Genomic DNA, 16157 nt, shown 5'->3' on the forward strand with positions numbered 1-16157 from the left:
CAAAAAATAAAACTACCAAGTTTTTACGAAATACCTTACTAGGATGTTGGTAAATGACAGTCTAAAGCATCCTGTAAAATAATGGCACCTGGTGTGAAGTCGTTTTTTTGAATGGTATTTTTGTTTTCATTTCCAACGGTGGTCGGCCGACCACCGTTGGAAAAACCTAACTATTTTTCAACTACTGCTCCAACTTTACACTTTTTTCGGTCCAAATTTTGTTTGCTATTGGTAACATGTTCATGAACGGGTGCAGGCCAGCTAGACTGGTTCCCTTACCTTACAATTTTCCGGCATCTATAAATTGATCCATTTTAACTTTAGTGGAGTCAGGGAACCAGACTACTTGAACATTTTTGTTTTTCTTGGTTTTCCAGCATTTTCGAACACAAAACTTCAAACATGTCAGTGTAACAATATTTGATCTATTATACTAACCCCTCAAATACTTCATTTCTGAAAATTACAGCAAAAGCCATTGATGTACATTCCCTTTAAAAACTGTAACAGAGTTCTACCAGCTGTATCCCTACAATTCTGTATGAAGCAGTATTCGAACCTGCAACCTTTGAAAAACTGTTCCAGAGTTTCACCAACTGTATCCCTACAAGTTTATCTCCAGCTGGATTCGAACCTGCAACTCCTTAAAAACTCATACTGGAGTTCTACGACGATAGCCCTACAACTTTGTCTGACACCAAGCAATCGTCTAAAAGACAAAAATTTGATTTTACTTACTGCGTCCATATAGGTGAGTTGTTGCGCCAGAAGCCCGCTCTTGACGTTTTTGATGTCCATGAACATGTTGTCCATCATAACGCCGTCCACTTCGTCGCACATGCTAGCCTGGAATGCCAACTGATTGCTCATCTCTGCGAATGAAACAATGGATAAAAGCACACTATCAGGGAAGTGCCAGGCTACTTTTATTTTTGAAATTTTAAAATGGGGTGCAGAGTGCCATTTCAAAAACAAAACCAGCTCAACTCTATCAAGAGTCCGTCACAAGTTCCGACAAGCCTTCACGAGTCCATACACACTTAGCATTTGGGGTTTACATGTATGGGGAACCACTGTTGTTTGACCCTAATCCCCTTCTTTTGTTGTCCTTTGTCCCCTTAGAAATCTCGCGTGGCGTTACGGCTATGGGGTACTTCAAATTCTAAAGACAGACTTGCGGGGCACCATTGTCCCTATTGTTGCCCTTTGTTCCTGGTACACCATAAGTGCCAATATGTAAGAGCTCACAAGTCCTCACGAGTTTTTACAGTTCTTCACATGTCCTCAAAAGACCTCACAAGTCCTCACATGTCCTCACATGTCCACACAAGTCAATCAGAAGTCCATCACAGGTCCTCACAAGTCCATTACAAGTCTCATAAGACCTCCCAAGTCCTTCATGTACCTCACAAGTCCTCACAAGTCCCTAACAAGTCCTCACAAGTCTTCACAAGTCCTCACAAGTCCATCACAAGTCCTCACAAGTCCTCACAAGTCCATCACAAGTCCTCACATGTCCTCACAAGTCCATCACAAGTCCATCACAGGTCCTCACAAGCCCATCACAAGTCCTCATAATTCCATCACAAGTCCAAACAAGTCCTCACAAACCCATAAGTCATCACAAAAAGTCCATCATAAAAGTTGTTCACAAGTCCGGTCTCAAGTCAAGTCACAAACTGTTCAATGGAACTGTGACAAAGGCATCACAAGTCCTCACAAGTCCTCACAAGTCCATCACAAGTCCTCACATGTCCTCACAAGTCCATCACAAGTCCATCACAGGTCCTCACAAGCCCATCACAAGTCCTCATAATTCCATCACAAGTCCAAACAAGTCCTCACAAACCCATAAGTCATCACAAAAAGTCCATCATAAAAGTTGTTCACAAGTCCGGTCTCAAGTCAAGTCACAAACTGTTCAATGGAACTGTGACAAAGGCATTCCAGTCCTCACAAGTTTTTACAGGTCTTCACATGTCCTCAAAAGACCTCAAAAGTCCTCACAGTCCATCAGAGGTCCTCACACATCCTGAAAAGCCTTCAGGAATCCTCACAAGTTCTTACAAGCCTTCACAAAGTCCTAACATGTCCTCACAAGTCCATCAGAAGTCCATCACAGGTCCTCACAAGTCCATTACAAGTCTTCATAAGGCCTTCCAAGTCCCTCACAAGTCCTCACAAGCCCATCACAAGTCCTCACAAGTCCATCACAAGTCCTCACAATTCCATCACAAGTCCTCACAAGTCCTCACAAACCCATGATAAGTCATCACAAAAAGTCCATCATAAAGGTTTTGACAAGTCCGGTCTCAAGTCAAGTCACAAACTGTTCAATGGAACTGTGACAAAGGCATTCCTTTGTAATCGATTCATCCTCTGTTGCTTGTGGTTTGACTTGTAAACTGACTTGTGACAGACTTGTGATCCTGCCGTGACAAGTAACTTAACTGTAACAGTGTGACCGGCTAATAGTGGTCATATTTTACTCCAAGATCTTTACATTTGTTTATAAATATCTTCTGTGCACATAGCAAGTTCCTGTGGATACCACCTCCATGAAACAAGCCCAGATTTTATATCTCAAAACAGTTTTGAAAACTTTCACTTCTAGTTAGCCAATCTCGGTCTCATCTTTATTGACATCCTGTCGCCAGGTTCGTCAAGGTCACACACCCAGGGTAGGCAAAACTGTCTCTTCCTTGGCGTGATTAACACTTCAGTTTTTGGAGTTTTGCCCAAACCCCTGCACTCCCCATAAAGGACCAGGGCACTTCCTTCATTTACACCAGGAAGTCTGGTTTTTGAAAGCCAAGGTTAGCAGTTTATTGGTACAAGGGCCTGCGTTAAAGGCATATTATAGGATATTTCCTTTTAATGCGTTTTGTTTATTTGCAATAATAACACCACTCAAAATCCAAAGAAGAATGGTCAAAACCTAACCTGTTGAAGTTTCAGCTCGGTGGATATTACTCTTTTTCGAGAAAATAGTGAAAACGAACCAGGGAAAAGCCTTTTGATCACGACACTCGATTTCATTAGTTCTCTTTATTTCCAACGATCAGTCAAGTAATCATGTGATTCTGCATACTGGATAGTTAAGATTACATTTTTTTTGTAACACTGCAACTTTGAAAAAGTTATGGTTTTCCTTTTTCATGCCACTATGGATTGATTCGTCTGGCCCTGGACTATGCATACAAAAACAAGCACTGATTTTAAGCACGGCCAGGCACCAGACTATCCCGTACCTAATTAAAATGTGGAAGATTTTTTAACACACCACAAATGCACCAGGGTGAAAGAGCAGCTAGTGGGAGCATACTGCTCAACGCCACGAGGACAAGGTTGAAATGCTTACCATTTTCCTTAGCTTCCTCCTTGAAGAAATCCATCCTCCTTCTCGCTCGTTCCCCCAGCTCCAGATCGAAGACCTCCCTGGCAAAGTCTTGCAGCAGGCTGAGGCAGGGGTAGTTGGGAGGCTCCCGAAAGTCATCCAAATTCTCGTCCAACCACATCAAAATGACTGAACGGATGTTCCTGCATCAAAAAAATTAATTCAAGTAAAAACAAATACTTAAAAAAACGTTTTCGTCAGGGCGTTTTTTTTAAAAGGAAGGAGGCGTTTCTTTTTTTTCCGCCCAAGACAGCGGATTTTCCAAGATAACAGATGGATTCTCTGGCATTTGCTTCTTATATTTTGCTGATAGTTTCATTTATGAAAGCAAGTACTGTTAAATGTATAATGTCCGTGACAGAGCCAATTTACCATGATATCTAATGAATGATTCAGAGAAATAATCCAAAACTCCTGGTCTGTAATCTCCTTGACCATTACTAGATGATGGATGTATAAGATTTAAAAAAGATGTTGTCAGGTTTATTCACTGAGCTCTTAAAAGCTCTGTGCCCTGCTCACAGAATGTTCTCAAAGGGAAAATACAACATTTGCAAACATCAAAAAATAAAACTACCAAATCATTTTGAAAAACCTTGCTGGACTGTTAGTGAATGACAGTGTAAAGCATCCTGTAAAATCATGGCACCTGGTATACTGTCATTTTCAAGAAAAGTGGTATTTTTGCATCAATTTCCAACGCTGGTCTTGGAAAAAAACTGGCTTTTTTCAAATACTGACCCCAATTGACCATCGCACTTGTTTGCAATCGATTACACACCTATGAAAGGGTACAAGCCAGCTAGACTGGTTCCCTGACCTTACAATTCCCCAATGTATGTAAACTGCTCTGTTTCTTCTCATATGGAGTCAGGGAACCAGACTACAGGAAAATTATTGTTTTTCTCTGTTTTTATAGCATTTTCGAACCCAAAAACCTCAAAAAATTCAGTGTAACTATATTTTCTATATATTTCCAACCCCCCAATTCCATCCATTTCTGAAAATTACAGCAAAAGCAAATGATGTATATTCCCTTTAATTATGGTACTGAACAAATTTTTCAGTTTTCTAAAAAACAATAGTCAATGGACCCATGGTGAGTAATATCATAACTAACCATATCTGTAGTCTAGAGCAAATTTCCAGGGTCAGCTAAAAGTCAAACACGGAAACTTGTACATGTTGCAACAGACCAATAAGATAATAGTGTCACATGCATTAACCACACAACCATATTATTCTGACAGCCGGAACATGAGAGTACTCCAACCGGCAGACCAACTTTTAAAATAAACACTCTGTTTCCTGAGTGTTTAATAGGACAGAATGTTATGTGCATCATTGCACTGTGAATCATATACATGTAGATCAAGAGTTTTGTTGAATCATCTATTCTCAGAATTTGTTTTGCAAAACTGAATTAATTTCCATCCACAATAGTGAAATATTGAATGATGGAATATTGTATCTATGGAGTACATTTAAATTTGAAGTATTTGTACACCTTCCATAATAAATTGGAAGATCTATCTAGACAATTTTATTTTGGGAGGGGCTAGTGATCGACTTGTAACAGACTTGTGCCTTGAGAGCAGTATAAGATGTGCTTGTGACTGGCTTGTGATTGACTTGTGACTGACTTGTGATTGGCTTGTGATGTACTTGTGATTGGCTGATGACTGACTTGTGATTGACTTGTGACTGACTTATGACTAAATCGTGAATACATTTGTGTTTGACATAAGAACGGCTTACGATTTGTCTTGTTACTGCGTTGTGATTTACTTGTTACTGGCTTGTGATTGGCTTGTGATGTACTTGTAATTGGCTTATGATTGATGTGTGATTGGCTTGTGACTGGCTTATGACTTAATTACTATTGACTTGTATTTGACTTCTGAACAACAGCTTACGATGTGTTTTGTTAGTGGGCTTGTGATTGACTTGTGATTGGCTTGTGATGTACTTGTGATTTGCTTGTGATAGGCTTGTGATTAACTTGTGATTTGCTTGTGATTAACCTGCAACTAACCACAGATTGGCCTATGATTTAATTGTGATTGACTTGCGATTGACTTGTGAATGGCTTGCAATTGTCTTGTGATTGACTTGTGATTGACTTGCTGTTTTCTTGTGATTTACTTTGTGAAAGTCTTGTGACTGGCATGTCACTGACTTGCGATGGAACTGTGCTTAACTTGTGATTTACTTGTGATTGCTTATGATTTGCTTATGATTAATTTACAATTTGCTTATGATAAGACTTGTGATTGGCCTCATCGCAACTCGAGTTTTGTCAGAATCATTTATCTGTGGATTTTAACTCAGTTTCAAAAATTGAGAGAATGATGTGTACAAACAAAGTTATGTGCAAGATCGCGGACTTGTTGCATACATCCGCAATATAAACCATCCTTCAAAAACAATGCCAGAAAGTTGCCCTACTTACAGCAGGATATCCACAGAACCCAAGATCCGGAACTTTGACACCACATCAAGGACAATTACGCACTCGATAGGGAACGAAAGTTTAACCAACTCATTGCAACCACTGTTGCAAAATCACAGGAAATTTCCATTGGTAATTTGTGGAATATACAACATGTAATGGGGACTATTGGGAAACTAAAAAGGATTCGTGATTTGGTGGGTTTTTTTTGCTAGAAATACGAGCCATTCTGCAAATTTAGGGTTCAAAAAGGTTGTTAAAGGTACTGATACATGTAGCACAGCCAATTAGAGATGTGTAATATTCAGTTACCATGGCCAGTCAGTTTAAAGGGAATATACAACATTTGCAAACATCGAAAAATAAAACTACCAAGTTTTTATGAAACACCTTACTAGGATGTTGGTAAATGACAGTCTAAAGCATCCTGTAAAATTATGGCACCTGGTGTCAAGTCGTTTTCAAGAAAATATTATTTTTGTATACATTTCCAACAATGGTCGGCCGACCACCGTTGGAAAAACCTAACTATTTTTCAACTACTGCTCCAGATTTACAATTTTTTCGGTCCAAGTTTTGTTTGCTATTGGTTACATGTTCTGGAATGGGTGCAGGCCAGCTGGACTGGTTCCCTTACCTTACAATTTTCCGACATCTATAAATTGATCCATTTTATCTTTAGTGGAGTCAGGGAACCAGACTACTTAAACATTTTTATTTTTCTTGGTTTTTCCAGCATTTTCGGACACAAAACTTCAAACATGTCAGTTAAACAATATTTGATCTATTATACTAACCCCTCAAATAGTTCATTTCTGAAAATTACAGCAAAGGCCAATGATGTACATTCCCTTTAATGAACACAACTTGGACTCACAGCACAAGCATGACAAGACGCACATACGCCAAACTGGCGAGAACCTTCAGCTTCTGGGTCAATGTCAAATTCTCTGAGTTTTTCCCTGATTTTTGGTGTTTTTCCCTAACAATTCATCAGATTTCCCTGTCTGGAAAAATGGAAACTCATTTCTAAGGTTTTTCCCTGATATCCCAGAGTAGCTAGGAATCCTGTAAGATATATTGACAAATGATGGCATTTTTTTGACAATTGTTTTGTCTTTTTTTTGGTGTCTTTTTTTTGTTGTTGGAGGGGGGGGGGGCTATCGAACTGAGGTGGAGCTCAGGAACCAGGAAATCCTGTAAGCTGAACACCTTGTACCTTGAAAAATCACCTCAGAGGAAATATCACTGTATCCCATTGGGATGAAATACAATCACTAGTACACATGTATGTGGTGCTAGATATACCCTTGTTTACGATATTCAACACTGCAGACTAAAGAACACAAAGCGTTCATTGCTGCAGGCAGTGCACTTAAATGGCACCGAGACTAGAACTTGGCCCTAAGACCAATTTGTTTAGGAACCTCAACACTTTCAACTAAGAACACTAATCTTTCATTGCCATGGGCGCTGAAATTCATATGGAAACAAGACTCTGCAAGTATTAACTACATGTAGTTCCAGAGTCAGGCAGTCATCTAAGTCAAATTTTTGGCCAAGTTTAAGGCTTAAAGGGAATATACATCATTTGCTTTTGCTATAATTTGCAGAAATGGATGGAATTGGGGGGTTGGAAATATATAGCAAATATAGTTACACTGACTTTTTTGAGGTTTTGGGTTCGAAAATGCTATAAAAACCAAGAAAAATAATCATTTTCCTGTAGTCTGGTTCCCTGACTCCATATAAGAAGAAACAGAGCAGTTTACATACATTGGGGAATTGTAAGGTCCGGGAACCAGTCTAGCTGGCTTGTACCCATTCATAGGTGTGTAATTGATTGCAAACAAGTGCGATGGTCAATTGGGGCCAGTATTTGGAAAAAAGCCAGTTTTTTTCCAACGCTGGTCAGCCAACCAGCGTTGGAAATTGATACAAAAATACCACTTTTCTTGAAAATGACAGTATACCAGGTGTCATGATTTTACAGGATGCTTTACACTGTCATTCACTAACAGTCCAGCAAGGTATTTCAAAATGATTTGGTAGTTTTATTTGTTGATGTTTGCAAATGTTGTATTTTCCCTTTAAAGGGCCCAGTTTTTTAATGCAGTCCTTGAAAACGCACCGTTGTGTCCCATTTAACCCCATTTTCAATGTTCGTTTGCCATTTTCAAGGGCCTTTTGGTGCCCTTTTGGTTTTTATGCTAATGCCAATTTCCATATTCATGAGCAAAACTGTGATGTCATTTTAGGTACAAATCACTATGTTACAGCTATTTCAGCACAAATGTTACCCATGTGGCCCATCAGGCTGGCGTTTATCTCCGGTTTTAGTAGCATGAAATGACTGAGAATAATTCTACTCCCCCTGGATGGGATGCTAGTCCATCGCAGGTTAATCCCCAGCTAATGCCGGTACCCATTTGTACTCCTGGGTGGAGAGAGGCAAGTGGGGGTAAAGTGGCTTGCCCAAGGACACAACATATGACCAGCAGCTGGATTCGAACCCCTGATCCCCTGATCATGAGTCACGAAGTCATGAACTGTAACCAATAGGCCACACTCCCCACAGATTTTTTTTTGGGGGGGGGGGGACTAAAAATCTCGAAAGAAATTAAATATCCTGTGTGATCTCGTTTTTCAGAAAAATTTTCAACAATTTTGGGAAGATTTTTTTGGAAAAATTTTGAAAGTTTTGCATTCTTTCACTTTGACAGTGCGCAAACATCGAGGACAAATCACAGTTTGTACTTGATACTACAGGACAAAAATGAACGATCTCTCTGGTATTTCAGGCGAATTTGCAAAGAGTAAACTTTAACATTTAGAATTTACCATGGGACTCTATTTCCTGGAAGGAAGTTACATTGGGCTTATCTGTGGAAAACACGTACAAAACTTATCTCTGCAAGAGAAAACCAGGCTTGAATGTATTTCTTCCCACAGGAAATACATTCAAGTGCCTTGAAACTCGAGACCACCAACATGTACTTCCTGTACACTACCTTATCAGGTGCATTCTAGTCATAGTAAAAGTACACGCTGGTTTGCAATAGGGTAATTCCAGTGCTATGAAAGGAAGTGTAATGTCCGTGACAGAGCCAATTAACCATATATCTTATTAACCCGGCCTGACCTTCCCAAATCCTCCAAAATCCTCTTTGCAAAATGGAGGATTTTGCAGGATTGAGGCTACATGGCAAAAGTGTGTTGCTGATTTCGGAGGATGCACTGTGTCATGGTCTTGGGCTAGACCTTGTGTTGTTTTTGCTCAGCCGTGCATAAATATAGGCCTGGATTATGCTTTAAAGCTATAGTCCATCATTTGCAGCTATCCGAAAAGTAACTGGCGTAATTATTGTTGAAAAACATACTTGGTTGAAAGATAGTAAGGGGACTATACTCCCTGTGAAATTTTTCTTTCTGGCAAGCTGTCATTTTGAAGTAATCAACGAAAGAAGGCCTTTCCAACGGTGCTTCTTCAGATGCACCGTAGGAAAATTTAAATTAGTAGTTCGTTTTGTTATTCGGCGAAGCGCGCAAGCATTGGCATGACGCACACGCACCCCTGATTGCTATTATTCGTCGGATCAGCGCACGACATCGCGTAGCTGCAATCGGCTCAGCGAGAACGTGTCTCGGACGCTGAATTCAGGCGCAATTCAAAACATGATTCAGCAACTTTTGATTGGAAATTGAGATCCTAGAATGCTGTTTTTCTCGGAATATACAGCTGAAGCTGAGCTGAAACTTCATCAGGTTACCGTAGTTGTTCAGTACCCTTCTTTAGATTTTGAGCACTTTTGTTGCTTCAAACGAACAAAATGCACAAATTACAAATGATGGACTACATCTTTAAATCCTCCACACTGCTCCAGGATGTCACTAGCTCAGCCTCAACATATTGACAGTGATTGCTGGGGGATTTTGCAGGATTGAGGCTATATAACATGGAGGCAGTTGGAGGATTTTGCAGGATTGACGTTGCATCCCAACAAAAAGGTCTACGGAATTATAGGGTTAATGATTCAGAAAAATTATCCAAACTCATAGTCTGCAATCTCCTTGACCATTATGAGATGATGGGTGTATAAGATTTGAAAAATACATTTTCAGGTTTATTCACTGCGGAGCTCTTAAAATGCTCTGTCACTGGCATTACATAATGTTGGAATCGCCTATTACACGTGTGGCATGGGTGGCGGGTGTGTAAAGCGCTTGCCTCTTACCAATGTGGCCCGGGTTCGATTCCCGCTCGGACCATATATGTGAGTAAAGTTGTGCGTTGGTTCACTCCTGTGCCACGAGGGTTTTTCTCCTGGCTCTCCAGTTTTCCTCCCTCTGCAAAAATCAAACACTTTCGATCTCTGGCTGTGCTTCGTGGTCATACATGGGTCGTATGGCGGCTGCCTAAGGCGCCTTTACATGCCTGCGGCTCGACCACGTTGTAGCCGCGTCCTTCGCAATTCAGCTTCTCAGCTGCGAGTATTCATTTTCATTAAATAATTGAACTGTTTGTAACCTATTTTGAAAAGTCTGAATTTCACTTACTTTTGGGTGTTTTCCTTCGATAAATTGCCGATTTTGTGGTTCTTGTACCTGCAGGGTATACACAGAAGAAAGATATACAGGGTGAGTAAAAAAAACCCAGAAACCCAAATGTCGGGACCATTGTTTTAGTGAAGTTCTGCATGTAGCTCTTTCAACATCTAGGATATGAAAGCCCAATTCATAAGCCTTCTTTTAGTAGAAGAATCATTCAAATCACTAATGTAATTTTCAAGTTACAGGATTTTAAACACAACCACCGTTTTAAAGTTCCGTCCACGGATCACAAAAAGGTAAGTGTTCTTTCATCAAAACGAAAACAAATCACATAGGGATGTGTGTGAATTGTTTTTTGTTTTGCTAAACGTACGCACACCTTTTTTGTGGATAGGACTTTAAAACAGTGGTTGTGTTTATAATTAGAACTGTAACTTGAAAAGTACATGAGTAATTTGAATAATTCTTGTACTAAAAGAAAGCTTATGAATTGGGCTTTCATATCCTGGATTTTGAAAACGCTACATGCAAAACTTCACTAAAACAGTAGTCCCGACATTAGGTTTTCGTTTTCTTTTTCTCACCCTGAATAAGCAAGACACAAAAAACAACCGACTGAGAGTTCTTGAACATTAGCCATCAAGGCTCTTAACCTTCCTAATGGGAAGTCAATTTTTTCAGAGCAACATGCGAAACCTTTTAAAACTCTGCCGGTCAGTTTAAGGTGAAGGGATATATGATCAAATTACGTTTTGCCCTTCACCGATGTATAAACACTGTATACTCAGTGAAAGTTGGAAAAAATCACTCGGGTGGGACTCTAACCCATGACCTCCTGCTTTCTAGTGCAGATGTCTAACCACTTGACCACCGAGCTAACGGGATCGGTTGGCTGGTTCGAATCTGATGTACATAGCAGCGGGTACCGCATTAATATTCATAAGATGGAATTTTTGGAAGGGATATGAGTGGCGAGTTCAGACTTACCGATCCAGTAGAATCTTCAGCACCTCCATCTGGTTGGTGAAGGTCTGGTACGTGCAGAAGAAGATGTTGATGTAGCTGGAGTCCATCTCCTGCAGCGCTACTGGTAGATGCTCCGCTAGTTTCTCCAGGGGTGCCGCCTTGATGGTCTTGACTTTCACTGTCTCCCATTCCAAGCCCGAGTTCTGTTCCGGGGTCGCCTATAAGATATCACACAGTTTATTTATATTTGTGCGTTACTCTGGTTAGCCCCAGGAAAAAAAATATTCGGTCTCTGGTCAGACCAAAGTTCCGGAATTGACGCGGCCACGCGGCTTTTTTTTTTTTTTTTTTTTCCTTTTTTTTTTTTTCTTCAGCTTTGATTGAACAGACAAGGTGGGTATAATATTCTTTCACTCACCCCTCCATGTTGGCCCAACACTGCCGCGAAAACGGGTTTCTCGTAGATCTTCCAGGGGCACTGCTGAACGCTCGCGAAACCTCGTGAATTCTCGAAGGTCCGAGACCGTACAACTCGCTGCAAATAAAACTTCGCTGTGTGTACTATTTTGCTTTTTTTGGTATCCTCATGTACATTGGTGGCCTACATAATTTGCCTTGGTGCTTTCGATCATTTGCCTTGGTGCAATTTCCCATTCCTTGGTGCTCTTTGGTAAAAAAAAATTGAGGTGCGGAAATAGAGGGCGCTGTTGGAGCTACCGCGGAACATTTTGGAAAAAAAAAATCGATGCGCATGCTTAAAATCGACGCGCGCGCTGACCAGAGACCGACTTATTTTTTTTTTGGCCTTAAAGGCATTTGCATTTATCCCAAAAGTAACTTATCAAATTATTATCAAATAGCTTACTTGGCTTAAACTTAAAGATCATACTGGTACTAAACTGTTTGATGCAAAACATCTGTATTACAAGCCGTTATTGTCACTGATAGACACTTGACCATCTATAATTTAATGATACTGTGTATTATAAAGCGCAGGTATCCACCAGTATTGGTGCCCAAGGCGCTACATCATTATTACCCTGCTCATTGGGCCAAAGAAACATTCCAAAGACAATCTCAACTCCCTGGGGAGTATACAGCTCCGAAGCAGCTAAAATCAATCACAATAACCATCTCTGCCCTCACAGGTACCCATTTACTCCTGGGTGGGGAGAAACAATGCATGACAAAGTTCCTTGCCCAAGGGCACACGCACCATAGCCCCAGGCTGGACTAGAACCCACAACCTGCAGAATAACCCGCAGGCCACAAATTCAATACTCCAGACCAAGAGGCCACTGCACTCCACCTACAACCTATATGTACATGTACATACATGTACATGTATACCAGTAAGGTTGAAACTGCTCTCAATACCCAATTATTTTTAGGGGGTTGGGAATGTGTGAAAGCCACTCGATTTGTGACACCGACCCCCTTCCCGTCAATCGTTTTTAGTTGGAAAAATCGTCGTCCTGTCAGAAAAATCTTGTGTTGGTCAGGAAATATGCAACAACGAAAAGTGCCACCTATTGTCTGATAGTGTCCAACTGCACCCCAAATAGTTAGTTAGTATCCGGCCCCCGCCCACCCCCCTCCTCCAATTTTTGATTTGCGACAGCCGAGTGGCTAGAAAAAAAACCTTGTCTACCTTTCAGCAAGAAGTGATCCGTCGGCAATTTTGCCAAACCCCCCCCCCTTTCAAATTACTCTGGTGACGCCCTTTGCTCCATTCCAGAACTCACTGATGCGTTTACATAATATCCTCATGCATACATGTACTTGTACAACAAAGCCTCCATATGGCATGTGCGTATACAGACTATCCTCAAATACCGAGGAAACAAAAATAATCCAATTTCCTCGCATTTAGCTTCATTATGCTCTCATTACAGTGACGCCTGTTTGTTAAATTAGATCACTCCGCACTGGATCCGACCCACGTAAGGTTGAACACTCTGCCAGCTCGTTACTCGAACCAAATTTTTTTGTGAGGGGTGGGGGAAAGGAATTTGATTTTTTTGCGGTCTGAGCGCACGTGCCGGTGAGATGTGAATCAAAAGTAATCGCATTAGCCGGCCTAAATGCTTGCATAATTGTGGAAAGTATCCAATTTGGCGTGACGTCAGGCAAGCCCGCGGGACAGGGGGGGGGGGGGAGGGTGCTGTAGCACCCCCACTGTTCGGATGGGAGTGCTGGAATATACAGTATGTCCCAAAAATAATGTCTGTCTCACTGTTTTGGAAATTTAAAAAAACCCACAAAACCAAGTCAATTTTTATTTTTTTTTGGATTGTGCAGATACTCCTTATCCTTGGCATAAACCCCTATGAATATGAGTTTAGTCACGTATTACTGCACAATGGTCAATTGATCACAACAACATTTTGGGACACTGCGACCAAGTTCCTTGCCTTAATTAATTTCATTTTGATGATAATCTGACGCATTTTTGATATAATTCCTCAAATTCCGAAATTTTCACTATTTCGAAATGATCATTAATAAATTGCTGTCGGCTAAATCAATAAGGGAATAAATGTGTGCTGGGGAGGTTTTAATCACTCTGTTTAAGACCGCTTGGAGTCTGGGTGCTGATAATGACCCGAGCCGGAGGCGAGGGTAATCTGCATCCAGACTCCAACCAATCTTGAACAGAGTGATTAATACCGACCAAGCACATACTTATTCCCATTCATAAATACCTTTTCGTTCAAACAAATCTACACTTTTCGGTAAAAAAAACCCAATTTTGTTCAACAACTTCACTTCAGGGTTTTTTTAAACACCCCTCTAGCTAAATAATGGAGTGTCCAGCTGGCGAGTAAGATTTTAACAACTCCTTTTATGGAGATTGGCGCGCTCGTCGCGCGTACTGCGCGATGGTGCGCAGAATGCACCTGGGGCGTTGCGTTGTGAATTTGGGACTATAAAATTCTGACGCACTGGTAGTATTGCGCAGGTCTATGTGAACGTTCAACCAATAAAACGGTGAGAGGCACAGGATTTCATAAGAGTCCAAATTCCATGTGACACTGGAAAAGTGTTTAAGACCAGCCAGCCATGTCTTTATCATCTGTGCAACGTGATGGGCTCTCAAGTGACCAATGGGAATGGGTAAACTGTCTTAGGTATTTATGAATGTAATTTTAATATTTACCCCTTCTACGATGGACGGGACCGAGTGTCTATAGCGGACTTTCTTGAGGTAGACATTGTATATTGCACCGTTCTCTTTTTCCTCTTTCCAATGTTTCATAGCACCCTCCTGCAAGAGAAAAAAGAAAAGAAAAATAAACTAGAAGTTTAACAACTTGCTCTTCATAGTACAGTCAACAATCATACTGTCTGACTGTTCAGGGAAATGAAAAATATGGTCAGCTTTTATCTGTGCGTTTTTAAACATCCGTCCTATATTTTTTTTATTTTTGGGAAACACAATTTTTTCTTCTAGGCCCATTTTTGTACAGTCTCTCAGTTGCAAATAGTGCAATGTACACATGGGTCAAGCCAACAGAGATATAGGCCCTATTAAATTACTAAAGAGCTAATGCCTCATTCTTGCACGAAGAGACGCACTGAAGCCGTCCTGGGCACAGACATTTTGAATTCATGTGCATGTTTGTAGAACATTATGAAATTAGATGGACTGAATTATGAAAGTATACTCTAAATGCAACGCGTAAGAACAACACACTGGTACGCAAACAACTTTAAAGCCAGAGTCCATCATTTGCAGCTATCCGAAAAGTAACTGGCGTAATTATTGTTGAAAACATACTTGGTTGAAAGATAGTAAGGGGACTAAACTACCTATGAAATTATTCTTTCTGGCAAGCTGTCATTTTAAAGAAATCAACGAAAGAAGGCCTTTCCAACGGTGCGTTTTAAGACATGTACCGGTAAGTAGCACCGTTGGAAATTTCCGTTAGTAGTTCGTTTGTTTATTCGGTGAAGTGCGCGCAAGCATTGACACGACGCACACGAGCATGCAGTTGCTATAATTCGTCGGATCGGTGCGCGACATCGCGTAGTTGCAATCAGTTAATGAAAACGTTTCTCGGACGCTGAATTCAGGCCAAATTCAAAACATGATTCAGCAACTTTTGATTTAAAATCAAGATCCTAGAATGTTGTTTTTCTCAGAATATTCAGCTGAAGCTGAGCTGAAACTTCATCAGGTTAGTTGTTCAGTACCCTTCTTTAAATTTTGAGCACTTTGTTGCTTCAAACGAACAAAATGCACAAATTACAAATGATGGACTATATCTTTAAGCGTGTCACGACAGTAAAAAAAATGTCATGGCAAAAATCACCTGCAGTGGATACATGCTCATTTACTGATTGTGCGTTTCAGTTTTGGCCGCATCGGCTTTGATAACGCATATGTATGCAAATACCGGTAGTCAACAAATTTTTGAGTTTTCCATAGATTTGTGTACAAACATGGATGCGCCCATCAGCAGGCATCACTTTGTACATTGAGTCAGCGCTCTGGTAATTTAATATAGCTCTAAGGTCATTCTATAAATTTGGGGTCCAATTTTTTGAGTGTCCATGTTTATCTGACATACCCCCTCCCCCTATGGATAAGATTGTGTAATTCAGACAGCACTCTATAGGCCTAATTGCCTTCTATCTCCAAGAAATATGTAAAGCAAAGTGTATGCCAAACAAATACAAAAAAAGTCAGTTTCTATGATACTTGAATGGCAAACTGCACAAGTCAGGTTTTAAACACCAAGAAAGGTCAAACTTTTAGGACCAAACTTTGTTATGGAATGAACCAGA

The 16157-nt window shown here is 40.5% G+C and overlaps 1 protein-coding gene across 2 annotated transcripts in view; it reads right to left on the reverse strand.

Annotated features, from left to right (window-relative positions):
- Positions 1-16157, reverse strand: part of LOC119720220 (ral guanine nucleotide dissociation stimulator-like) — a 50438-nt gene that overhangs the window by 14176 nt on the left and 20105 nt on the right. For both annotated transcript variants that reach the window (XM_038189827.1, XM_038189828.1), the window contains exons 2-6: positions 14527-14634; positions 11388-11584; positions 10407-10454; positions 3362-3540; positions 739-872 (exon numbers count right to left, since the gene is read on the reverse strand). In XM_038189827.1, coding sequence (XP_038045755.1) covers positions 739-872; positions 3362-3540; positions 10407-10454; positions 11388-11584; positions 14527-14634 — 666 coding nt within the window. The remainder of the gene's footprint in view (positions 1-738; positions 873-3361; positions 3541-10406; positions 10455-11387; positions 11585-14526; positions 14635-16157) is intronic.

Source organism: Patiria miniata, unplaced genomic scaffold, assembly GCF_015706575.1.
Source record: "Patiria miniata isolate m_02_andy unplaced genomic scaffold, ASM1570657v1 HiC_scaffold_9, whole genome shotgun sequence".
Taxonomy (NCBI): domain Eukaryota; kingdom Metazoa; phylum Echinodermata; class Asteroidea; order Valvatida; family Asterinidae; genus Patiria; species Patiria miniata.